The 25,813-nt window shown below is 35.7% G+C and overlaps 1 protein-coding gene across 1 annotated transcript in view; it reads left to right on the plus strand.

Annotated features, from left to right (window-relative positions):
* LOC107552017 (syntaxin-binding protein 5-like) overlaps positions 1 to 25,813 on the plus strand; it is a 97,830-nt gene that overhangs the window by 51,020 nt on the left and 20,997 nt on the right. The window contains exons 2-15 of the mRNA XM_016233827.1: positions 15,255 to 15,343; positions 15,533 to 15,633; positions 16,244 to 16,378; positions 16,558 to 16,621; positions 16,730 to 16,813; positions 17,524 to 17,688; positions 18,928 to 19,115; positions 19,327 to 19,452; positions 20,848 to 20,999; positions 21,988 to 22,071; positions 22,252 to 22,314; positions 23,113 to 23,169; positions 23,254 to 23,301; positions 24,224 to 24,268. Of these exons, the coding sequence (XP_016089313.1) occupies positions 15,255 to 15,343; positions 15,533 to 15,633; positions 16,244 to 16,378; positions 16,558 to 16,621; positions 16,730 to 16,813; positions 17,524 to 17,688; positions 18,928 to 19,115; positions 19,327 to 19,452; positions 20,848 to 20,999; positions 21,988 to 22,071; positions 22,252 to 22,314; positions 23,113 to 23,169; positions 23,254 to 23,301; positions 24,224 to 24,268 (1,401 nt within the window). The remainder of the gene's footprint in view (positions 1 to 15,254; positions 15,344 to 15,532; positions 15,634 to 16,243; positions 16,379 to 16,557; positions 16,622 to 16,729; positions 16,814 to 17,523; positions 17,689 to 18,927; positions 19,116 to 19,326; positions 19,453 to 20,847; positions 21,000 to 21,987; positions 22,072 to 22,251; positions 22,315 to 23,112; positions 23,170 to 23,253; positions 23,302 to 24,223; positions 24,269 to 25,813) is intronic.

Genomic DNA, 25,813 nt, shown 5'->3' on the forward strand with positions numbered 1-25,813 from the left:
AACCAGCTCTCCCTTCCAAGACGTTAATCTGCACAAAAATCCTGCTTTATATTTGAGCCATCGTCTGATGAAATGAAACGCACATAAGAAAAGACAATTGTGATTTCGGCTATATGTGCATGTAAAATTAGAGAAGCAACATAATATCTATTTTAACTGAAGGCGCTGGTCCTCCCAGCCGCTCGCTGAACAGAGCAGACGCAGAGAGAGAGGTGCGTGCGCGCTGACCTCGCGCCGTTGCGTCCGTACCAGCGATCACAGAGACTTGCTAAGGTTTGTCTAAGAAGTCGCTAGAATTGTCGCTAATCGCTTTTTTGGAAAAAAAGTCGCCGGGGGGGTCTGTAAAGTCGCTAAATCTAGCGACAAAGTCGCTAAATTGGCAACACTGATTACCTTGATTACTTTCTGGGGAAAGCACAGGCATGTCTTGGTACCAGGGATGTGCGATATATATCGTCTGCGATAATATCGTAATTGTTGTTTTAACGATGTGCGATTTGACATTATCGAGTATTTTGCAAAAACTATTCAAAACATCCCTACAGAGCGCACGCATACATTACGTGAAGTCTAGACTAGTGAGTGTGCGCATTTAGGGTGCGTTCTTTCACTGCATGATTCAGTCTATTAAAATGCATTTAGAATGATCACAAATTCAAGACACGATGGCAGAAAATTTAACAGTGATTTGCTGCCACCTGCTGGCGGTTTTAATTTCAAACTTAGCCTTTTTCTTTTTTTTTATAGATTTTTTTCATGTTTTAAATCATTTCAAATATCAGTATTCAACGTTTTATGTTTAATATATCAAAACATTATTTATGCATTTGTAATTGCAGGTTAAATGCATTCATGTCTTGCATTAAACAAAATACATGTGTGTAAATACATCTAAATGCCACTTCAGATGCAGCGTCTGTGTTGATTTAATTTGCTCGGTAACAGCCCAAATGTCTTATTATTCTAATTCCCTGATTAAATGTAAGAATTTGACTCAAAAGATAATGGACACTTCTAGAAAAAATGGCTTTATAAAGGTAAAAATGCCCATAAAATGCAAAAATCAGTTTAAACTTATTGGAAAAGATTAATTTCTATCAGTATGAACTGACTACCACACAGAATATGAAGAATATTAAAAACATTAGGAGTCAGCTGTCTTCGGCAGTCCTTAAGGTACCAGCAAAATAACACATTCGGCAAAATATCGTCTAATTATCGTCATCGATAAAATCCCAGAAAATATCGAGATATTATTTTTTGTCAATATCGCACACCCCTACTTGGTACACTCAAAAATGATGGAGGATGTTAACTCGGGGAGTAGAATTGTTGAATAAATTTTTATTTTTATTTTCTTTGCTCACAAAAAGTATTCTTGTAGCTTTGCAAAATTGAAGTTGAGCCACTAATGTCACATGGATTTTTTTACCGATGTCCTTATTACAACGTTTCTGGGTCTGGGAACATTTCAGTTGTGTTGCTGTCTATGCAGGGTCTTAGAGTGCTCAGATTTCATCAAAAATATCTTAATTTGTGTTCTGAAGATGAACGATGGGTTTGGAACGACATGATGGTGAGTAATTAATGACAGAATTTTCATTTTGGGGTGAAGTAACCCTTTAACGTGCAAATTACTTTTTGGAACGAGCGGAACTGATTCAAGTTAGGATGAGGTAGAATGACAGACTCATTTATGTCATATTTCAAGGCGTGCCAGTCTCGTCTGTCAAGAAATACCTGTGCTTAATGTTTTGTCTAGTAGTTTAATTCAGATTGTAGAACAGATTGGCTCCTTTGCTAGTGTGAACGGATAGTTTGTGTTCCAATTCGCCGACTGTGGAAAATCGTAGTAGCTAAATGGTTCAAGTTAGTTTAAGGCCCTGCTTACACTAGTGCGTTTTTCGTTTTTAAACAGCGTCTTAAAATGAAAACGATCCTTCTCTACGCTGGCATTTTCACTGCGTTTCAGAAACGATCTCTGTCCACACTACACAACCGAAATTCTGTCATTGTTTACTCATCCTGTAAAACATGTAGGCCTATAGGTTTCTTTCTTCTGTTGAACACATCATTTTCATTTTTGGGTGAATTATCCCTTTAATCTCACTTGTTATTATCTATAATACATTTTTATATGTTTTTGTTTCTTAATTGTCACGGGTTCTATATGCTGTTATAATTAATAATTATTATACTGTTTGTGGGTCAAACTGACCGTAACCGATTCACCAAGAATCAAGCTATGAAAATAGTAAATAATAACCATTCAAAACAATATTATAACAAAACTGACTTTAAATATTTCACAAAAATACAATAAGAGAACATCTGATAACTATGTAACATTTTTTACATGGTTTAATGAACAAATATTACATATGTCAACATTTACTCATAATAAATATTTAGTCGTTTCATTTTCACAAACTGAATCTACATACAGTATTAACAACTTTTTAATGTTTCAAATGTTATGTTTGAGCTTTTGGAATGGATCTTTATCCCTATAATAAGGCGTGTTATTTTGCATTTTAGATATGTGCTTTCTGCATATTTAATTGTAATCACAACATGAATGCTCTGGTAACCAGCAGGCTGTATTGGTTGGGCTTTTGTTAGACATTATAAAATAGTCCTTGTAATACCAGAGCATGTATATGTGGTAATCATTCAGTACCATGGTAAATATTAGAGTATTACCATTTGATATCATCACTGTACCATGGTATCACTACATGAATTCACATGTTAGTCAGCTGTCAACTTCAGCTTCTCAGCGTCTTGCTGTCTGAACCTCATCTGTAATATCCATTTTAATTTCTAACTAATTAAATCCTAATTGAAACCCCTGGCCCCTACCTCATTACTAAAACCACTAATAAGAAGACAGGCCTTGCTAAATTTGAACCTCCATTGCTTGGCTAAAATGCAAAACATATAAACATTGAGCATTTCAAAACTGATGCTTTAATGCACTATATGCTCAGTCATCAGTGAGAAAGTCAGTTGATTCCAGGCGGTAAAAATCAAAGCAGCCCGTTTCTCACTGAGTCATGTATACAAGCAGCCTCATTTCAGAGGCACATTTCCTAGAAGCAGGGTCTTTATTCCTAGAGGAGCTGCGCTCATTAGTGATATCTCCACTGTGGCATGAGCAGCTCCACTGCCATATGTTGCAGAGCTTGTCTCATCATTGGTGCTGCCGACTATCTGCCAGAAAGCCACCTCGCACGTGCTGCAAACATCGCTGGTCCTGCTGGGCATGTTTGTTAGAGCCACACACACAGCAAAGCTGCTTCAGCTTATTTCTGAGTGTTTTCATGTTCAGATATACACCACGCCATTGTTTCTGTTGAAAGAAACATGGCTACAGAGTAGGGCTGGGTGGTATATATTGTGCAATGGTAGAATTTTTAAATATATATTTTTTATGGTTTTCACAAAATCCAAAACAGATAACTTAGAATGTCACAATGCAAACAAAAAAAAAAGAGAGAGAGAGAGAATAAGACAAACCTTTCATATTTATTTTCTTACAATCTGTGAATAGTTGCTGAAAATAATTGTTACATATGAACAAATAAAAGTAGTCATTGTAGATTCAGTTTTAATTGTTGAATCAAATGACAGCAATCAAAAAGCATGTCTAATTAATTAAAATAATGAAAATTCTACAATTTAACAACAAATTGATTAAAGTAAATTTTTAGGGCCCTATGAAATTGGTTTTATTTTTCCCAACTTTTGTGTTTTCCATTTTATCTTTTTTGCTTGATTTAAATTACATTTCTGTAATCAAAAAACAATAAAATGTACACAAATTAACAATAATTTAATGAAAGTTAAAATAATTTTTTTATTGTTTTATTTTACTCAAAATTGTATTTTTTCTATTCACATTCTATTATCTTTTCATTGTTAAATAAATTTTCAGTAATCAAATTGTGTCGTAATTAATTGAAATAAGGACATTTATACAGTTTAACAATTTATTAATACATTTTAACATTAAGTCTGTTCTCGTTCTCAGTTTTCCATTTTAATTTTTATGGATTCCATTTTAATGGTTTAATTAAGTGTTGACAATCAAAAGCAAGTCTAATCAATTGATTTCAAAACTTTTTAAAATGTCATAATTTATTTCTAATTTATATAACTGTCTGTTTGAACTGTTCTAGATTTATGATTGAATACAAATTTATTATCAAAAATGTTTTTTTTATATAAAGAAAACTATGTAAAAATGTATATACTATATAAATATTAAACTTTGGCTTGTATCCTGCATGTTTGTGCTGCAGAGATATTGTAAATGAAATCTCAAATTAGGCGACTTGTGGAAAGGAATCTTTTTAAATGTGCACAGGATGCAAACATCCATCATTCATGTTTGTTTCAGCAAAAAAAAAATTATATCCAAAGTGGGTCCTGAGCCATATCTAGAGACCAGAATATCACAGGGACTTGCAGGTGGGTTATTTTCACTTGGACCAGCAAGTAAACATGTAGTGACGCACTAAAAACCACTCAGAACACGTTTTAAATTACTTAGGTTTAACTACTCAACTGCCACCTCGTTTTTTAACATAGATGTGAAAATGCACCGAATACAGACCTAAAGTTTCTCTTTTTTTATTTTTTTTATAGAAGGCTTATTGCTAAAAGTGAAAGCATTTCAAAAATGAGAGACTAAAAAAGTTAAAGTTTTCTGTAATGTACTGTACTAAAATGTTATTTTATATAAAATAATTCTTAAAATCAAAACCATAAGTTATTTTCCAGATTTGAAGTTGATATAACAAAAATTGAGGTTCCTGTGAGATTTTGGTAAGGAAAATGCTCCATTGAAATTTTGTGGCACTATACCAAAAATACTCCAATGAACTTTTTTATGCATTTTCCTATCACAAATGTATACATTTCTGTTACGATATTACTTCTATCACAAAATAACCACCAATTATGAAACCTTGAGATGCAGACAGTTAACCAGGTTAATACTGTATATAACCGTTAATCAAACCACTCTGAATTGTGGATTAAGAAACGTATCTGAATGAGGAAGTGCCATCCAGATCCCTCCCAAGTGGAGGAAATGTGTGCTGAAAACTGATACCATCTTTGGAGCTCCTTGCTTATTTACGTAGCCAGAGGTGCTTTACAATTCATGCTCGAAGAATTTTTTATTAGGCTTTAGCGTGGTATAAATTGAATTGATTAGTGCTATTTTTATTATCATCAGTGGTGTTTCAGTGTTGATTGCCTCGTGATCTATGACCCTCTCCTCTCTGCTGCAGCATCCAACTCCAAGTGCTTTAAATAACGGCCATTTGAGACTCCTCCAGAGTTTTATATTTTTTATGGTTTTCACAAAATCCAAAACAGATAACTTAGAATGTCACAATGCAAACAAAACAAAAAAAAAGAGCGAGAGAGAGAGAATAAGACAAACCTTTCATATTTATTTTCTTACAATCTGTAAATAGTTGCTGAAAATAATTGTTACATATGAACAAATAAAAGTAGTCATTGTAGATTCAGTTTTAATTGTTGAATCAAATGACAGCAATCAAAAAGCATGTCTAATTAATTAAAATAATGAAAATTCTACAATTTAACAACAAATTGATTAAAGTAAATTTTCAGGGCCCTATGAAATTGGTTTTATTTTTCCCAACTTTTGTGTTTTCCATTTTATTTTTTTGCTTGATTTAAATTACATTTCTGTAATCAAAAAACAATAAAATGTACACAAATTAACAATAATTTAATGAAAGTTAAAATAATTTTAGGGCCCTATAAAATGTTTAATTTTTTTTCCCAAATTCTGTTTTATTTTATTCAAAATTTTATTTTTTCTATTCACATTTTTTCCGTATTATGTTTTCATTGTTAAATAAATTTTCAGTAATCAAAAATTGTGTCGTAATTAATTGAAATAAGGACATTTATACAGTTTAACAATTTATTAATACATTTTAATACATAGGTTTCCATTTTAATTTTTATGGATTCCATTTTAATGGTTTAATTAAGTGTTGACAATCAAAAGCAAGTCTAATCAATTGATTTCAAAACTTTTTAAAATGTCATAATTTATTTCTAATTTATATAACTGTCTGTTTGAACTGTTCCAGATTTATGATTGAATACAAATTTATTATAAAAAATGAATTAGAGTGTCACAATGCATGCCTACTTCCCAAAAATATTTCATGTCATCATCTATTTTGTGAAATACACCATGACACATGATTTTAGTTATACCGCCCGTCCATACCAAAAAAGGCTTCATGGTTGAAGGTCAGATGACTTCTTGTCAGATTCGAATCTTGGTCGTGGGAGTGCACCTCTATTACGCTTTTGTAATGGTGTGCAGTAGGTCGCCCAAGACTTCACTGCAGCAATGGCATTTTGTCCTTGTGGAAAGTCACAAACCACCCACCAGGTCAGTGTTCTGTGTGGTGGAGAGTTGAGTTGATTGGCTCTCTCCTCTTGCTCAGCTGTTACCTGGATGTGTTAATGTGCAGCGAGAGCTGATGGGCTTACTGTCATTCAGTCCATTGGGCTATTTATCAAAAGACAGGATGTATCAATTTGCCTCATTGCCCCCAGCGTTGGGAAACACCTACAGCTCAGCTGACACAAACTCAATTAGGTGTTTACTAACAGTAAATATCTCATTTAGGATGACTGGTCTCCTGTGTCTCTATCTGTGTGTTTTCATATAGAAACCTTGCTGGACGTTGAGGAGTTTGGAGGAGTTTCAGCTGTCTTGGCTTTATAATAATTACTAGCAGTTTGTTGTTAGAGATGCTTGGCGGCATTAAAACAGTTAAGCGCTCTTTAATATGCAGTCTCGTCACTGCTTGATGTTTTTCCAAATTACAGTGCTAAGGAGCCAACGTTTTTGAGGTTTTATGCATGAATAATTGACGAATAGATTGTTTTTGAATGCTTTTTGTTCTGATTATGCTGCATGAAGTTTTATGCATGGTAAAGACTTAATAGCTTAATCAACCACTGCCAAGAAAAGTGTTTAAGAAACATTCAAGTGTTTCTTTAAGATACATGCTTAAACCAAGAAATCAGAATTTTCTGTGTTTAACCCACAAAAACGTGAAAAACTTGAGTCGAGCATCACATTTTTTACATTGTCAGTCGAATGAGGAAAGCCTTCTTTGCATTTGTGTTTAGAAATACCACAAGCCACTGTGGTTTACCAAATGAGGAAGTTCTTTGAGAATGCAACTTTCTTTCATCCTTTCTTAGTTCACAACTGTCTCACTGAAGACGAGTGCTGCATGATGCTGTAAGAACTTTAACCAGTCAGGTGACATATGGTTAAAAAGCATGTGACTAGGTTTCTGACCTAAAGAGTACATTAGGTGTGTTAGATCTGTTTTTGTATTACTGTAAAATTGAGTGTAGATTGTATTGTAAAATGTTTACCAGATGTTCATGATGATGAACGTAGTGATTTCGTAATGAGCTGATGAATGCAGGATTAGTGTAAAATGGTGCAATTTGTCTCTGCTGGCGTGGGTTATAATTATATTTATTTGGAAGGCATGTAACTCAATTTTTTATTGGGCTTTAGCATGATAGAACTTTAATTGATTAATGCTCATTTTTAGCATCGTCATCTAATGTGCTAAAGAGTACATTAGATATATTATTTCTGTTTTTTTTTATATAAAGAAAACTATGTAAAAATGTATATACTATATAAATATTAAACTTTGGCTTGTATCCTGCATGTTTGTGCTGCAGAGATATTGTAAATGAAATCTCAAATTAGGCGACTTGTGGAAAGGAATCTTTTTAAATGTGCACAGGATGCAAACATCCATCATTCATGTTTGTTTCAGCAAAAAAAAAATTATATCCAAAGTGGGTCCTGAGCCATATCTAGAGACCAGAATATCACAGGGACTTGCAGGTGGGTTATTTTCACTTGGACCAGCAAGTAAACATGTAGTGACGCACTAAAAACCACTCAGAACACGTTTTAAATTACTTAGGTTTAACTACTCAACTGCCACCTCGTTTTTTAACATAGATGTGAAAATGCACCGAATACAGACCTAAAGTTTCTCTTTTTTTATTTTTTTTATAGAAGGCTTATTGCTAAAAGTGAAAGCATTTCAAAAATGAGAGACTAAAAAAGTTAAAGTTTTCTGTAATGTACTGTACTAAAATGTTATTTTATATAAAATAATTCTTAAAATCAAAACCATAAGTTATTTTCCAGATTTGAAGTTGATATAACAAAAATTGAGGTTCCTGTGAGATTTTGGTAAGGAAAATGCTCCATTGAAATTTTGTGGCACTATACCAAAAATACTCCAATGAACTTTTTTATGCATTTTCCTATCACAAATGTATACATTTCTGTTACGATATTACTTCTATCACAAAATAACCACCAATTATGAAACCTTGAGATGCAGACAGTTAACCAGGTTAATACTGTATATAACCGTTAATCAAACCACTCTGAATTGTGGATTAAGAAACGTATCTGAATGAGGAAGTGCCATCCAGATCCCTCCCAAGTGGAGGAAATGTGTGCTGAAAACTGATACCATCTTTGGAGCTCCTTGCTTATTTACGTAGCCAGAGGTGCTTTACAATTCATGCTCGAAGAATTTTTTATTAGGCTTTAGCGTGGTATAAATTGAATTGATTAGTGCTATTTTTATTATCATCAGTGGTGTTTCAGTGTTGATTGCCTCGTGATCTATGACCCTCTCCTCTCTGCTGCAGCATCCAACTCCAAGTGCTTTAAATAACGGCCATTTGAGACTCCTCCAGAGTTTGTTTAAGGCACCCAGGGCCTGTTTGATTACTGTTCTTAATCTTGTTTGGACAGATCCTATCTCGACTTTATCACTCTGAAACCTACTAATGGCTGAAGTTTGGCTTGGATGAGGGAGAGAGAGTACAAGCTGTAGAGTCAAATAGCTTTATAATTGCATTTTTCCCCCCCCTCTTTTGCATTGCACAAAGAGTTTGTCATGAATGTGGTACAGTATGTGCATGTCTGTTTGCCGAAGCATGTTGAAGAAGCATGCCTGAGATATTAGATATTAATATTTTTAATATCTATCAAGCAGTGTCCTAGCGACCATTCAGAGCACCTTAACAGCTCCCTAACAAAGCCATTATGTATCTGTATGTCTTAGTATGTTAGTATGTTCGCTTAGCTATGCCCTAGCAACTGCCTATCAACACCTTAGCAAACCAGAACACCTTAGCAGTCTTGTGATGTCTAGCAGCACCCTAGCAACCACTTAAAACTGGCCTGTCATGATCACAAATATTGTGCTGGCGATTAATTGTCATACAAATAATTGCGATTTGAATTATTTACTTCTGTTCAGTTTGTCATTGAAAGTGCAAGCCTCATACAATATTTTTAAATTAAATTAAATTAAAAATGATAATAAAATTGGCCCATATGATTTATTTTAGAGCTGTTAAAAAATAATAATGGATCTGTATTTCATTCTTTTTATTTTATATGCATTTATTTGTATTTTTTTTTATAATTATGTTAAAATATATATATAAAATATATTAAAAATATACAAATAAATGCATATAAAACAAAAAGAGTGAATTACAGAAAAACAATTTTTTTTAAGGGCTTTGTCTTTTTCACTCTAAGGCATAAATAACCTTCAAACCTTCCAGCAAGACTTTAGGCCAACAATCTTGTCTTGATGAGCTTCCTTTAGTTAATAGATTGTGTTTTTATTAGATATATTTGTCTCATTTAATGAACTAATCAAGAAGCTCTTGGCCAGAGAGACCGAATTTTAGTTATGCTCCGATGGCAGTTTTATTAAAGATGTACAACCTCGTGCTGTGCTGAACCGGCATGTGTGTAAGGCTTTGATCGTTTCTGGACCTCTGGATAGTTTTCTGACTAGTTCACACCTTCCATGTCATCTCGTCTTCATTGTCAGCTCCCCTCTGCTATGCACTTTTCCTCCTTGTTCTCTCTTTGGAGAGCTGCTTTACTGCCTTGTTGGCACTGCTTAGTTCCCAGGAACAAATGTCAGGGGTTGCAGGGAACGTTGACAAGCCTCTCTGCTTTAGCTGCATTGTAATCTTTTGCACTTGAGGCTTGTATTATTAGGGAATATAGTATGACAGCATGCTTATCAGATTGCACGGCTGTTTGCTCTCAGCGGAAGCCCCTGTTGTTTGAAGTGAGTCACCCATTGTGGTCGACAATATGATGCTATAGAAAGTAAAACTTTTCTGTGGATTTCCTATTTGAAATGTTACAGAGCTTTGTTAATTTGCTCCTTATAGCACGTATAACTGTGTTGCATGTACATATTGAATATTAATCGGAAATGATTCTGTCAAGAACAAATCCAGGTCATATTTTGACCCAAAATCAAAAGAATGAATTAAGTCAGAGCGATTATTGTTGTACTGCCTTAGATTATTTTGTTATAAATCAGCATAGATGCTTGTACTATAGGTTTTTACATTTTATTAATTACTTTTGGGTTATCGTAATGAGAAATAGTCATGAAAGTAGTGTCACTCACAATGAAAAAAAAAAAGATCCAGACAATCAAAGGAAAAAGTTAAAGAATATGTTCACAATGAGTAACTTTGTGTTTTCTAGGCCAGTTTATACAGATGGACCCTCACAGATCAGCAAAGTTCTGCTCTACAGGACAGTGAATTTTGTTTTGGCCCCAAACTGACTCATTGTAAAGTGGCCCTAGTTTGAAGCCCAGCTGGAATGTTTAATTTTAGTGAATCCAGATCCTTACGTATGCACATGTAATTATCTTTTCCAGCTTTCATCTCAAGCCTGTGTTTAGTGGATGGTCTGTTTAAAGTTATTCTCACACACTATGCTGTATTTTGGCAAAGAATTGCCCACTTAAACAGGAAGTGGCCATTTGACTGACATTTTATGCAACCAGTCCGTTAACTTTTTCCCCACAATGTATATTTATTGGTGAATTTAAATAGAACAATAATTCACCAGTATGCAACCAAGTGTTAGCCATTTGTTGCAAAAAACAAACAAAACTACAACAATAGGGCAAATGCATTCTGATCTGCTTTTGTTCATAATGAAGTGTTAGTTTAGATGTTTTTTGTTAGATTTTTTTAAATGTCTATTGCATGCATTTTTATTTAATTTTTATTAATTTTATTTTATTTTAATTCCAGTAATTTAATTTCAGGAAAAGTAGTTTTGTTCACTGGTACTTTTTGTTTTCATAGAGATTTTCATTAATGATGACGTTAGTGTCTGCAACTTAATATAGCTATATGGGTCAAAGATGAGACGTCCCATTTTGGTGCCTGCATCAAATAGAATTTACAAAAGTGACTTTATATACATAGAAAGCTTATTAAATGCAAGTAAAGTGATTTTAATGTTTCAAATAACTTTTGTGAAAATATGGGTGAAATAATGTTCAATTGTCATTCAGTATAACAGATATATTTATGTAAAAATTAAACAACATGCTTATTCTGATCTGTACTTGTTAAAATACATAAAATAATTATTGATCATACTAAATTTGATTATAATTTAATTGAATATATTTTAAAAACTTCCCGCTGACAAATTGAAATTGGTAAAAAAACAGTAGTTTTAGTGGCAAAGTGGGTTTATTCTGTAAATCATGGTAAAAATCTATGATAGTCATTACTTTTTGCTTGGGAAAAAATCTTATGAAGCAGGACACATTCTAATATTAATCTTTTTTCATCTTTGACTCGTATCACCCGAGAACACGGCACCCTGAACAGCATACAGAGTTACCTAAATTCAGTTACCAAAACTTGTATGTCAATTGTAAGTCGCTTTGGATAAAAGCGTCTGCTAAATGAATAAATGTAAATGTAAATTTATTTGGTTTTCGGGAAAATGAAAACTTAAATATGTATATATTTGACCGCATTTATCTTTAGTTCTATAGCTTCTGTGTCTCTCTTGAAAACGTGTTATTTGCTGGTTCGTGGTGATCATTATATCCAGTAATAGAATCGAACAGCGATCTGTTTGTTCGGTTGGGCTCCAGATCCCAGGGAATGTGAAGAGCTGCTGTCTGACCCTGGGCTCTGATCCAGCGCCGTAGAGAGCTTAAGCCAGGGGTGGGGAACGTTGATCCTGGAGGGCCGGTGTCCCTGCAGAGTTTAGCTCCAACCCTAATCAAAAACACCTGAACCAGCTAATCAAGGTCTTCGGGATGAATTTAGGTTTTTTTTTTTTCTAGGGTTTTTCAGGGTTGGAACTAAACTCTGCAGGAGAGTGGCCCTCCAGGATCAACGTTCCCCACCCCTGGCTTAAGCGGAGGAGAAACTGGCTGGTCAAGGGCTTGATGCTTATAGTTATGAATAAAAAATGAGTCAGTGGTCTACTGCAACTTATTTATAACAGGCCTCTGTTATTTATTCAGTCCATTTGCCAAATATGTTGAAGGCGAGCCTGCTGTGTAAACATCCCTGTTTGGTTTCCCATCAGCGCATCTCAAGAATTGAATGTAGGAGAGAGCCAAGTGCTATCCCCAATAATCATGCACCGAAATGAACATTTTACCTGAAAACTGAAACTGATAATAAAGTTTTACATTTATTAATTTTTGGTAATTAAATTTGGGTAATTGAACTCAGTAAGCCAGTTGTAGTAAAGTTCTTCGACAGTGAGGCCTCCCAGTATTTACACAAGTAAATATAAGTCACACACACTGAGTGCAAACATTAGTGTAATCACTTTTCTGTCATTCTTTCATTAAATATTTCTAGGTTCGATTTTCCTTCAAAATAACATAATATAGCAGAACACTGTTTGTTCTACACAACAGACTAAAACAGTATAGTTTTTCCGTAGTCCTGGTTAGCTTCCATAAAAAAATGCTGGTGCATGCCATTGCAAAAATTACAGCTGAAATGTTGAAGTTCCTGTCTGCTTTTGATGTCCATAATATCTCATGTATCTGTTTTTCTAATTTTGTCTCTATGATTAATAGGGCTGAGGCTGCAGGGAAGTGTTAAAAAAAAAAAAAAACCTTGACTTTTTATGATTTTCTGGTATCTTACTAAATTTGTAATATTTGAGGATATAAATTGGTAGGTTAGAGATTTGAACCCAATTTAAAAGTGGCTGAGCAATTGCAAGTTTCTAGATCAGTGAATCTCTAGTGTGTTTTATGAAGAAGCTGTGAAATATTAACATGACAATGCATGAAACAGGCCATGGTTTCGTCTTGTTTTTAGTTTATTGCCCTCTTGCACTCTTTGGTGCTGTCTTGTTCACAAACTGTCGCGTCAGCAAGGTGAGTTCATCTTCAGTGTAATGGCTCTTTTCCTGTGCACAGTATTACCAGTGCTGTTTACCATAATTGATCTGTTTAACAGAGATGCATTAGCTTGCAGTGGTAGGGTGCGTGTGACTGAAGAACACAGAGTTAACATATTAGATGCTGTCAAGCTTCAAATACTTTAAGCTGGTTCTGTGTACTTGTAAGTCTTCACAGTTGTAAGTCACTCAAGAGGAAATTAGCACACTGCTGCAGGAAACCGCTGATTCAACACGGGCGAGAAACCCATTTCCTGTTTATAGTCTCAACTATTTTAGCATTCATTCCCTGGCATGAGAAGTGTGTTAGATGTCCTGAGGTAACAACATACAGCGCCCATATGTTGTTTTGCAGTGATTCTTCTTGGCAGATAAGAAGCTTTCTGATCTGAGGATATTGCTAGAGTGAGATAGCCTTCGCCCCTGGGTCACACAGGCTCTTTTCACTCGCCTTTTTTGTATTAATTGGCATCTAAGTTTCCATGAACAACTTTTAACATCCATTGGAACCATTTCCATTCGACAAAATGTTCTTTACAGTCGAAAAGGGTTCTTTAGACTATTAAAATGATCTTCTAATGGTTATTTCTTTAAGAACTATGTAATGAAATGTTCTTTGGAGAACCCATAATGGTTCTTGCATCCTGCATAATGGAATTGCTGAGAAAACTCCTTTATGGAACCTTTATAAAAGTGAACACTATAAAGTATCTGTGGGTTTTCCTTGGATCATATTACGATCAAACTGATTTGAAAGAACTGTTGTTATCGTAAACATCCAACAACACAACAATTTCCTCACCTATTATGAAACACTGGAATCTGCAACCTGATATGGATTAGAACTTGCATTTGTGCGTAAATGCATATAGAAAGCATGCAATGCAATACAGTGCTGCTGGTGAATATGAATGACTGTTTGACTGAGACAGTCGTTGTTGTCCTGCTGGAGAAGGGGTTTATGGGAGCATTTACAGTGCATTACTCCAGAGGGCTGAAGCAGCATTCACTGACAAGACTTAAGACTCTGGTTAAAGACTTTGTATAATCCATTTAGTTAAGTCAATGGACAAGACCCTCGGTAATATGACGCACAGACCTCTGGGAACACAGATTCCCTCTAGGTGCCGAACCCTGGTGGCTTATTTACATTGTCTGTGGGTAGTTGAGAAGTAACATGAACATGTTGAGAGACTTTTTTTCTCAACATCTAGTTTTTATGTTAAAATGTATGAATGAATGATGCATTTATATAGCGCTTTATTGTGTATTGTTGTACACCCAAAGCGCTTTACAATCATATGAGGGGGTCTCTCCTCAACCACCACCGTGGTGTATATGAAGGTGTATATTTTTAGATGCTGTGACTTCTTGCAGTTTATTTATATAGTCATGCAGTAAAGTATTACAGTCTATCTATTGTAATTCATCCCGTATTTTTTTCTTTCTTTCTTAAACACAAAAAGAGAATCTTGGTCAAAAAGTTTGAGCTGTTCTCTATGTAATGAAAACTGATCATTTTTACTGCAAAGCTCCAAGATGTTTTTCTCATATTTGACATGCAATAATCAGTGCTGTTTGCCGTAAACACGTGTAAGAGTAATACAAATTGTCAACTAGTTCTTACACAAAACATTGTATGATTTCTAAAGAATTGAAAGCATATGGATTACTTTTTGGAGCTTGGCGGTAAAAATCACCATCTAGTTTTGTTGTATGCAAATTGCAGCTTGGACATTCTGCCTAACATATCATCTCGAAAGAAAAAAAATACTCTGAGAGTGAGTGAAATATCCCTTTAATTATGCAATGCATTTTTATACACTAGTCATCATATCCTGTGTTCAGCACATTTAACAGGGACTCTGAGGTGTTCAGAGATGTATGTACCTTAACTGAGCCTACAGATTCGGCCGAGCAGGAGTGGAGTGTTACTGCCAGCATGAGAGCGGATCGGCTGTCATCCAGTTGGAGTTTCTTGTCAATGAAGTGAGTTCTGCCCTGACCATCTGTATAGACATTTCCTCTTTCTTACTTTCTCCAGGTCTTATCCCTCTCCCTGACATTGCCTGTAGCTTTTGGTTGAATATTTAGTCTTTTAATCTGTTCAAAATGTAATGAATTACAAATGTAGAGCTCTTTAGTCCTTTATTGTGTTCTTGTTTGTTTGGTCCATAGGGAGCGCTGGTTAGTACTTTGGCAGATGACAGTATTCATTTGTGGAATCTGAGGCAAAAACTTCCAGCCATCCTTCATTCTCTTAAATTTAATCGGGAGAGGTAAGCATCCTGTATACAAATAAACCATGCGCAACTCTTGTGATATGACTTGGTGTGCTTATCGATGCGCTAATTATATATATATATATATATATATCATCTGCTCTGAGAATGGGTCGCTTTAACATGCATTTGGGAACACATCAATCTCTTACTTGATGAGAGGCACTTATCAACAAAAGAGAAGCTTTTGTGCTTTTGTGGCAGCACAGGCAAACACCACTCATATTTTCTTCAGAAAATACAAAAGTTGGCCTTACCTGGTTTTTGTCTTTTATAAATGGCAATGTACTTGCAAAGGCTTGAAATGAATGTTTGTTCAGAGACAAGAGGGCAGGACAATGTTCTCAAGTGTCCTCAGTTGCATGTAGTCTTGATTGGTGTCCCATTCAGAAGACACACAATGGCAGTAATGCACAGTCGTCCACAGTAATACCAGATGATTTATCAACCGTGACTCATTCATTTTGCCAGATTTCACTCTGCTGTTATTGCCATTTCCTCCTTAATGTGTCACGAGGCACAGATCAGTCAAATGTTCGCCATCATGTGAGAGAATCACGGGATATTTCACTTTGATTAAGGTCAGCTCTCTCCTTGTCTTTGGCAGGATCACGTTTTGCCATTTGCCGTTTCAGAGTAAATGGCTGTACGTTGGCACGGAAAGAGGGAACATTCACATTGTCAATGTGGAGTCCTTCACCCTCTCAGGCTATGTGATCATGTGGAACAAAGCCATCGAACTGTGAGTGTCTAGACGACACCGTGAACTTCAGTGATTCTCATGTGTTTTCTTCTACTGTTGGGTTTGGGAGATTTTAATTAAAGGTCTTATGTACAAATATTTACTCAAGGTCATCATGCATGATCTCTGTATACCACCTCAAAATATTTTCCTTGTAAACTGTCACCTCTCTTCAACAGTTCTTCAAAGACTCACCCTGGACCTGTAGTTCATATCAGCGATAACCCTATGGACGAAGGCAAAGTACGAAACCTTGACCCTTTGGGATTAAGTATATTCCCACAGAACCCTTTTTGATTGCTCAGCTGTCAAATTGCATCATTTCAGAAAAGTTGTGTCTCTTTTTTGCAGCTTTTAATTGGTTTTGAGTGTGGCATAGTTGTGCTGTGGGACTTGAAATCGAAGAAGGCTGACTATCGGTACAACTATGACGAGGTGAGACTGTTACTGTAGGATGTGCAGGTGGGGGACAAACTTAGAGCATTGTTTAAAGCGAAACGACTTACTCGCGTTCTGTAAGGAAGGAAGGAAGGTCTGCAGTAGAGATGGGATGTACTCCAAGTACTGTCAGATGTGACAGTAGTGACTGATCACAAAAACACAACAGTTATTGCATGCTATTCTATTTAATGCAGAAAACTTTACTTTAAAATATATTAACAGCTGTACAATTCCAGCCATCCTTCCTGTTACAGTTGTAATGTAAAATAATTCTTCTTAAATGCTCTTTTTTTATTTTACATTTTGGTTTTATTTTAGTAGTAATAATAATCATCATTATTTTATGGGCATATTGATATATAATCAAAGATTTTGAAATAGTATTTTTTTTTTTTTGTGAAGTGGACTCCAGTAACCTTTGTGTTATTTACAACATCGAAAAAATATTTTTTACCATGCATATGGTGACATGTGGCTAAATGGACAGATCACTTGATATATCTGTTGAGTACTCAAATAAACAACTCTAGTCTACGGGAAGTAACTTTTTTCAGAAGCGTTTGTGTTATCAATGAGGAACGGAACTAAGATGTTTGTTATGTTTATTATTGTTGACTCATATATGCTGTCACAACCCATGAACCATAGTTTGCCTGACCTGGTTTCTCTTGTGGTTGATTACTCATCCTTTGTTTGGCCTGTAGGCGATCCACTCTGTGGCTTGGCATCACGAGGGGAAACAGTTTGTTTGCAGTCACTCAGATGGCACGCTTACCACATGGAATATACGCGCTACTGCCAAGCCTGCCCAGATTATTACGCCGCATGGTAAGCTTCTGCCCAAACAAACTCCCTTCCAAGTTCCTCAGGTTGAGCGCTTCAGGGAGCACAGAATAAATATTACAAGACCGTAGAGGTGAAGTGTGTCATTTGAGTTCCGTTAGCAGCACCAATGAAATAAACCAATGATTGTTTCCAAACAGGTTTCTGAAGCAGATCAATGTTTTTAAAGAGTCACTATACTTTCAGGCAATCAGCCTATGAATGACTTACTTATGGATACTTTTCACAGACTGTGATGACACGTTTCAACAGTTATCAATGTTGTAAATCTAACAAAGTTATATATATTTTTAACGCTAACTTAAGCCTCGTACACACCGGTACAATTATCGCGCGAATTAGAAATTAATTTGGTGAGTCACTTTACAAGAGAAGTCTGTGTATATAAATGTCGAAATGTTAATATTTCATTATAACAGTTAATAACAGTGTTACCATATGCAGTTCAATCTAATGTCCCTTCTATATATTTTCTATTCCGCCAGATATTCCTTTGTCCCTTTTTTCTCTTTCTTTTCTTTTTCTTAATTTTGTACTTGTTAGGTGTCCTTCAATTGTTTCTGGGAGTTATGGAGATTTCTTTGTGTTTTTAGATTTTTGACTTATGACTACATATTACCTTGAAAAAAAATATATAGAATTCAAATTCATATAAAATATTTTTTCAAGGTAATATGTAAATTCATTTGTAGAGTCAACCTCTAAAATCATTTCAACACCTAGAATAATTTAAAAAATGAATAATAAGATAAGGCTAATATATTGTAGCATTCTCAGACAAGGATGAGGCGTTTTGATATAAAATGGGTGTTTATTTGGGCTGTTGTCAGCCGCAACCCACGCCGTACACACCCCGACTTCTAAGAGAACCGCCTTGAACCAGCGAGGCACTCTTCCAACCCCCCTTCTCTCGCTCACTCAGGGGGCGGAGCCTCTTTTCATATTCATTTTCTGTCCATATCATTCATTTTAATACTTTTCTGTATCTCACAGTTCAAGATGAGGACAGTCAGTTTTGTTGAAAATGCTAAAATATTAAATGACTTGCATAGGTAATTGTGTTTATGGACAAACTGAAGAAAATGTATGAGAAAAATTACTTGACTCTTTTCTTATGAGCAGAGTACAATTACTTTCATGTCAACTGCCTTTATAAGCCTGACTTAATCATTTTTTTGGCCATTAAATGCATGGAAATCCGTATCTTCATCTGTGAACATGCACATGATTGTATAGATTTGATGACAGTTGTCTTGTGTCTGCAGCTCCTGGAGGTGCGTATGCAGTGTGAGCTGAATGAAGTGGAGTCTCCCGAGGGCGGAGGCGAGCAGGCGTCAGCTGTTTCCACCCCAGGAACCTCATCCAGCCCTCAGACCAGCCTGCCTCAGTCCCACCCCTCCACCAGCAGCAACAACTCGTCTGACGGCCTGCGAGATAATGTGCCCTGTCTCAAGTACAGTCTTGTTTGTTTGTCAGATTGTTTTCATCTATTTCAGATTTACTCGTCCCGAAGCAGCATGTAAAAACAACAAAACATAAGCTTCAGACTTTGGTCGCTTCACATGTTAATGAAATGGTCTTTTCTTGTGTAATTTTGACCACATGATTTGGTCTGTGCTTATATTAGCATGTAGTTAATTGTGTCCTGTGTCTTACTTGGCCAGGGTCAGGAGTTCTCCTCTCAAACAGTCTCCGGGTTACCAGGTGGAGCTGCTCATTCAGCTGGTGTGGGTCAGCGGGGAGCCGCCACAACAGATCACCAGCCTGGCCGTCAACTCTGCATATGGCCTGTAAGTCCACGAAACGACAACACTAGTCAAGTCGCCTTTATTTATATAGCGCTTTTAACAATACAGATCAAAGCAGCTTTACAGTATCATATAGGAAAATAGTGTGTCAATGCAAAAGGACAACAGTAAACACTCAATTTTCAGGTAAAGGCAGTTCATCATTGAATTCAGTGATGTCATCGTCCAGCTCAGTTCAGTTTAAATAGTATCTGTGCAATCAAGTCGACGATATCGCTTGAAATAAGTGTCCCCAACTAAGCAAGCCAGAGGCTACAGCGGCAAGGAACCAATGAACCAGGAGAAAAAAAACCTTGGGAGAAACCAGGCTCAGTTGGGGGACCCAGTTCTCCTCCGGCCAGACGAACCAGCAGGTTGATCCATGCTGCAGCAAAGTTAGATTGTGCAGAGGACTCATCTGGTTCCCGTGGTCTTGTCCCGATGGCCGTTTAGGAGACAAGGTCTTCACTGGGGATCTGTCTCTGGGGCTCATCTAGTTTTCCTGGTCTCCACTGAAATTCAAGTAGCTCATTTACCGCATATATGATGTGTTTACTGAGCATTTAAAAACACTTCCTTTCCACAACAGCTGTTCATTATCTTTCAGACAAGTTTTATGTGTCGTGATCCATCATATTAATGCCTAGCAGTCATGCTTGAATAATTGTTCTTTATTACAATAATTAAGAATTTGAACTACTTGAACACTATTGAAATGCACAAATGTTATGAGCCACAATATGCTCTTAAATCTGATTACCATCGCTAAAGATTTTTGAATCAGTCTGTTAACAACTATATACAAACAAATGTCAAATAATCGTAAAATCAACTGTTGCTGAATTTAAAATGTAATATTTTCACGTTTCAGGATGGAGATTTCAGTTTAACATCTGGTGTGTTCTGAAGCCTTGAGTAGAAATTGTGATTTAAATTAATGCTGCGCAAATGTTGTAAAGCAAACTGTTAAAGCTAAGAAATAGCACTTTTTATTTATAGATGCTTAAGTGCAACTTTGTTTTTTGACATAATACCCATACTTTAAATTCTCAAGTAAATCACCGCTGGCAGAAATATTAAGCTGCAAACACTGTTTTCAGCATTGATAATAATAATAAGAAGAAGAAAAAAGCAGTCAGCATATCAGCATATTGATTTCTGAAGGATCATGTGACACTGAAGACTGGAGTGATGATGCTGAAAATTCAGCTTTGCACCACAGGAATAAATTACACATCAAAATATATTACAATAAAATACAGTTATTTTAAATTGTAATAATGTGTCTTAATATTATTGTTTTTTCTGTATTTCTGATCAAATAAATGCTGAATTGGTACAAATCTTAATCATTCCTTACTTTTGACCGGTAGTGTGAATCTGTTGTGTGTTTTACAGAGTTGCTTTTGGCAATGGTAATGGACTTGCCGTGGTTGATTACCTTCAGAAAACTGTGCTTCTGAACGTGAGCACAGCTGAGCTGTATGGCTCAACAGATCCGCACCACAGACAACCACACTCGCCCCGCAAAACCAGACAGCCCTCGGCAGGTGAACAGACATCTAAGAGAAAGCTTCATCCTCTTACTAATAATCATAACCTCTGCATGTTGTCAGTCTGTGTTTCTGTCTGATAATGTAAAGCACATGCTCATCTTGAGCAGTGTCAGTCACCGGACCGTGATGCTCCTGCATCCTTCATACTGCAGGTGGTCGTCTCTGGCCGAGGAACCATCTGCACCGATCTTAGAAAATCATCCGATCCATATGCTCAAAAAGGGGCACCGGTGTTTCTTCTTTTCTGTCCCCTGTCTTTGCTTGTTCTTTTTGTTGTTCACTCATCTGAGTTTCAGTCTTTGAAATACACAGATGCCAACAGACTGAATTTAAGGCCACGTAACATTTTGCGTTATTGTTAGTGATGCACTGATACAAAAAATCTGACCAATTTGCCAGTTTATGTGACCAAATAGCAATTTTAAGAGGTGTTTGAAAAGGCAGTTTATTCATTATTTAATAGTAATCAATCACAATTTTTCATCTGTACTGTTTTGTAAGTTTTTTTTCACAATTCTGAATTTATCTCACAATTGATATTTTTACTCTGAATTGGAGGTTATATCTTGCAATTCTGAGAAAACAGTCTGAATTAGGAGTAAAAAAGGTCTGAATTGTGATAGAAAAAAAATCAGAAGTCACAATTACCTTTTTTATTTTTTTTTAATCATCTGGCGGAAACAAGCTTCCAGTTCTGTTGGAATTGGGTAGTATAATAATCAAAAAAATTTCATTTTTAACTTGCAATAATCATTATCTTGACCCCTAATATTGTGCATTCTTGTGCATTTATTGTCTTTTTTTTTTTTTTTTGACTTCACTTGTTTATTGAAAATAATAAAGGCAGAACAAATGTCCAATCTGCCCTGAATCCAGTCTCTGGACTCTGTCAGTTCAAAGGCCTTCTAGCTGTTCATTTGATTTTGTCTCATTGTTTTGTCTCACCCTTTCAATATTCGTCTCTCTCTGTGGTTTCGTAAAGACACTCTGCATAAGAAGTCTTGCATGTCCGGCCTCTCTAACTTTTATTCTGAATCTGTGAAAAAGCTTCGTTCTTCTTACCTCAGTAAGTCACATGGCACTCATCAAAGGTCTTGTCCTTCTCTTTATATCTGTCTGCATTCTTCTTTTTCTCTTTGTTTAACACTATAGTCTATTTTTGTGTTGATTTATTATTTAAGTGTTACGTGATGTTTATTGCATGAAGTCAGCCAGGCTGTGTGGTTAGACTTGTTTGTTTCAACAGGTCTTTGTGATGGTAATGATGCATCAGCCGCACCAGAGGAGAGATGCAAATCACCAACTTCAGGTAAAGATTCCCTCTTCTTCTTTCTTCTTTCTTCTTTCTTTCTCTCTCAAAATTACTGGTAGAACAATATGTATTGAGAGCATTGATTGATGGTAGTTTATGATGAGTTGATTGACAGACCCTTAAAGGAACAATTCCCCCAAACATGAAGCTTCTGTCATAATTTACTCACTCTTCTGTTGTTCTAAACGTGTATTTAAGGAGGCAGGAACAGAAATCCTTTGTTTTTCATTAATCACCACCCACTTTCATTTTATACTGCCAAGCTCCAAAAATGTGAAATTTAGTAATATGTGTCTGCATTTCAAGTATTCTAGCTCCTTGTATTTAACAAAAGAGAATAAAACAATATTGATACATCATGAGGTTGAGTTCATGATGACAGCATGTTCATTTTGTGTGGACTGTGCCTTTTAAGGTGCAAAGTAATTTCTGCAGCACTAAACTGAACTAAAGGACCCCTGTTGGCATGGTTTGAATAAACTGGAAGTCCCGCCAAACCCATGCAATTCCATTGGTCATGCAGAAATTGCACACTGCAACTTATAGACAGACATATTGACAAACGCTGCAATGCCAGAGCATTGGACGTGAAGCTCTATTATACTTAAAAAATCTTTAGCACAGCTAAAAATTAAAACAATTCTGCAAGCATCATCAGAATCCCAGTCAGGTGTGCTGACTTAAGTGCATTTCATTTACAAGGAATTTGACTTTGATATGCATATAGTTGCCAAAAGTTACATATGACCCCATCGGCTGTGTCGCATTATTATGCAGACTGTGTTGTTGCTATAGGCTCCGGTTCACCATGCAATTCTGATGAAGACAGCAAACAAAAGTTCATTGACAAGGGTACGGTACATTATAAAAACAGCTTTTTTTGTCCTTGGAAATCTTTTGTTTTCTTTGATTGGTTCTATTCGATACATTTTCCAGTGAAGTCCACAAGCAAGCGGATATCCAAGACTTTTGCCAATGACTTTGGTACTGTATAATGTTCATATTACAGCAGTTTGGGTCTCTCAGTTTCTGTGCTAATGGGCACTTGTGCACTAACCAAATGAACTAACCAAACAAATTCAAATGGGTTTGCTTAAGTGCGTAGTAGAGCTGAACTTGAGCTTTGTGTGTCTGCTGCTTGGTGGTTAGGCGTGCCAGTAAATGGTGGACCAGTGAGGTCTTATTTGAGAGCCGTATTTACCACTTTCAAAGTTTTCAACGGTAGTAGGGAATGATTCATAAGTGTATGTTAATATAAAGAAAAAAGTTTTTGTAATCTTTTTTTACAAAATGGTTTGTAAATACTGCAGTGACATTTTAGATTAAAACTTTTATTCTCATCACTTTAGAAATTGTGTCTCTTGAAGGAGTGCTTTTTTCTAACCTTCTTTAACATTACAGGCTTTTACTCCGCTCTGGTGCGTCTCAAGGGTAAAAATACACAGGATGATGAAAATGATATCAGACATTAAACATATTTCTGATTTTGATCAGATCATGTTTTCACACAGATCTCTACTGAACATCTGAAATCATAGACAGGTCGATCACACACAATGACAGACATTTTAGAGAGAAATGAGGCTCCTGGTGTTCTGACTCTTGATCGGTGCTGGTTTCATTGCCACTAATCTCAATGCAATTTTCTGGGCATGATCGAGTTGCTTCTGATTGTAACATACTAGATGAACAAACGTCTCTTTTTAAGGCTGCTGATGGGCTCATGGCTGCTCTTTGGCTTCATTCTACATCATGATCCTCCAGCTGATAAATTTAGTCTCAACCTGCTTATTTCTCTCTTAAACCGGTTGATTAATACTTAAATTCTTATTTAACTTTAGTAACCATTATTTCCCAGATGAATGACTTTGATTATATGTTCAGAACAGTGTTTTCTTTTTTCCAGCTAAGATATCCCGGAAAATTAACATGATTGCTGATCAGAAAGATGGTAAGCGTTTGTTCTCTCACTTTAGTTTCTAGGAGTAGCTGTGCATCTTTTGCAGGGGATCAAAATCTTCCATGCTGACATAAACTGAGCATTACTTTAATCAGTCTACCTATATTATCAGCATAAAGTCTGGTCCAGTTTGCAGCTTATTCTAGCCTAGAACTACCCGATTAAACTGTACAGGTCTGAAAAACAACTAGTCATAGTCGGCGTTTTTATGCAGAGTTTGAATAAATCTGATATGTTACCCTGGACCACAAAGCCAGTCATAAGGGTACATTTTTCGAAATTGAGATTTATACACCATCTGAAAGCTGAATAAATAAGCTTTCCGTTGATGTATGTTTGTTAGGATAGGACAGTATTTGGCCGAAATACAACTATTTGAAAATCTGGAATCTGAGGGTGCAAAAAATATCTAAATTCTGAGAAAATCGCCTTTAAAACTGTCCATATGAAGTTCTTGGCAATGCATATTACTAATCAAAAATTAAGTTTTGATATATTTACGGTAGTGATTCATGGAACATGATCTCTACTTAATATCCTAATGATTTTTGGCATAAAAGAAAAATCGATAATTTTGACTCATACAATGTATTTTTGGCTATTGCTAAAAACATACCCCAGCGTCTTAAGGCTGCTTTTGTGGTTCAGGGTCACATATAGAAGACACTACAATAATAAATAATTTTTTTTGCATGCAACAAATTAGGGGTGTGTGATATAACGGTAGACATGATTAACCAGTAGAAATTTGTCAACTGGCAGAGATTTTGGACTATCGTCTCTATCGCGGTTAAACGCTCACGCGACGTTGCTATGCTATGTGGTCATGAAAACTTATCGTTTGCATGCATTTTTAAGCATTGTGCTTTAAAAATAAGTGAATTTAAGCCGTTGAAACACAATCAGCAGCGAAAGAGAACTCATTTCACTATATGCATGCGCTGTCTGAGAGACTTTCTGAGCACTGTCAGAGAGGCGCACGCACGTCAAGACGGTGCTCATAGAGCACGGGAGTATTGAACTGAGTTATTATTGCCACTTTATAGGGCTTGAATGGTTAAATACACCCTTGTATGTGTCAAAATGGACATCTTTGCAAGTATCCTCTTAATCACAGTAATTTAAGTAAATGCAAACAGCTGTGAGAGAAAACGCGTGTAATAACAGTATATTGGATCCAGGCAGTTGTTAAAGTGACAGCAGTCTAATATTCCTGCTGTCTGTCATTCATGTTAATCAAACAACAAAATAGGGAAAATCTCTAACTGCTCTTGAATAAATCACTTTTATAACTTTAATAAAAAAAAATATGTATTTAATTTACACAGTAAAGAATATGCAGTGTTTTTATGCATTTGATTACCTTATACAATGTATGTAGCATTTCTTATATGTTCTACTGTAGGGTTGTTGTCCTATTGCTTGTAATTAGTTTCCTATTCTTATTTAATCACTGACTGTTTACTTGTCTTCAGTGAGCTTGTTTTTTTGTTTTGTTTTTTTTGACTAGTATAAGTTTTTATATATATATATATA

Source organism: Sinocyclocheilus grahami, unplaced genomic scaffold, assembly GCF_001515645.1.
Source record: "Sinocyclocheilus grahami isolate Dianchi unplaced genomic scaffold, SAMN03320097.WGS_v1.1 scaffold440.1, whole genome shotgun sequence".
Classification (NCBI taxonomy): domain Eukaryota; kingdom Metazoa; phylum Chordata; class Actinopteri; order Cypriniformes; family Cyprinidae; genus Sinocyclocheilus; species Sinocyclocheilus grahami.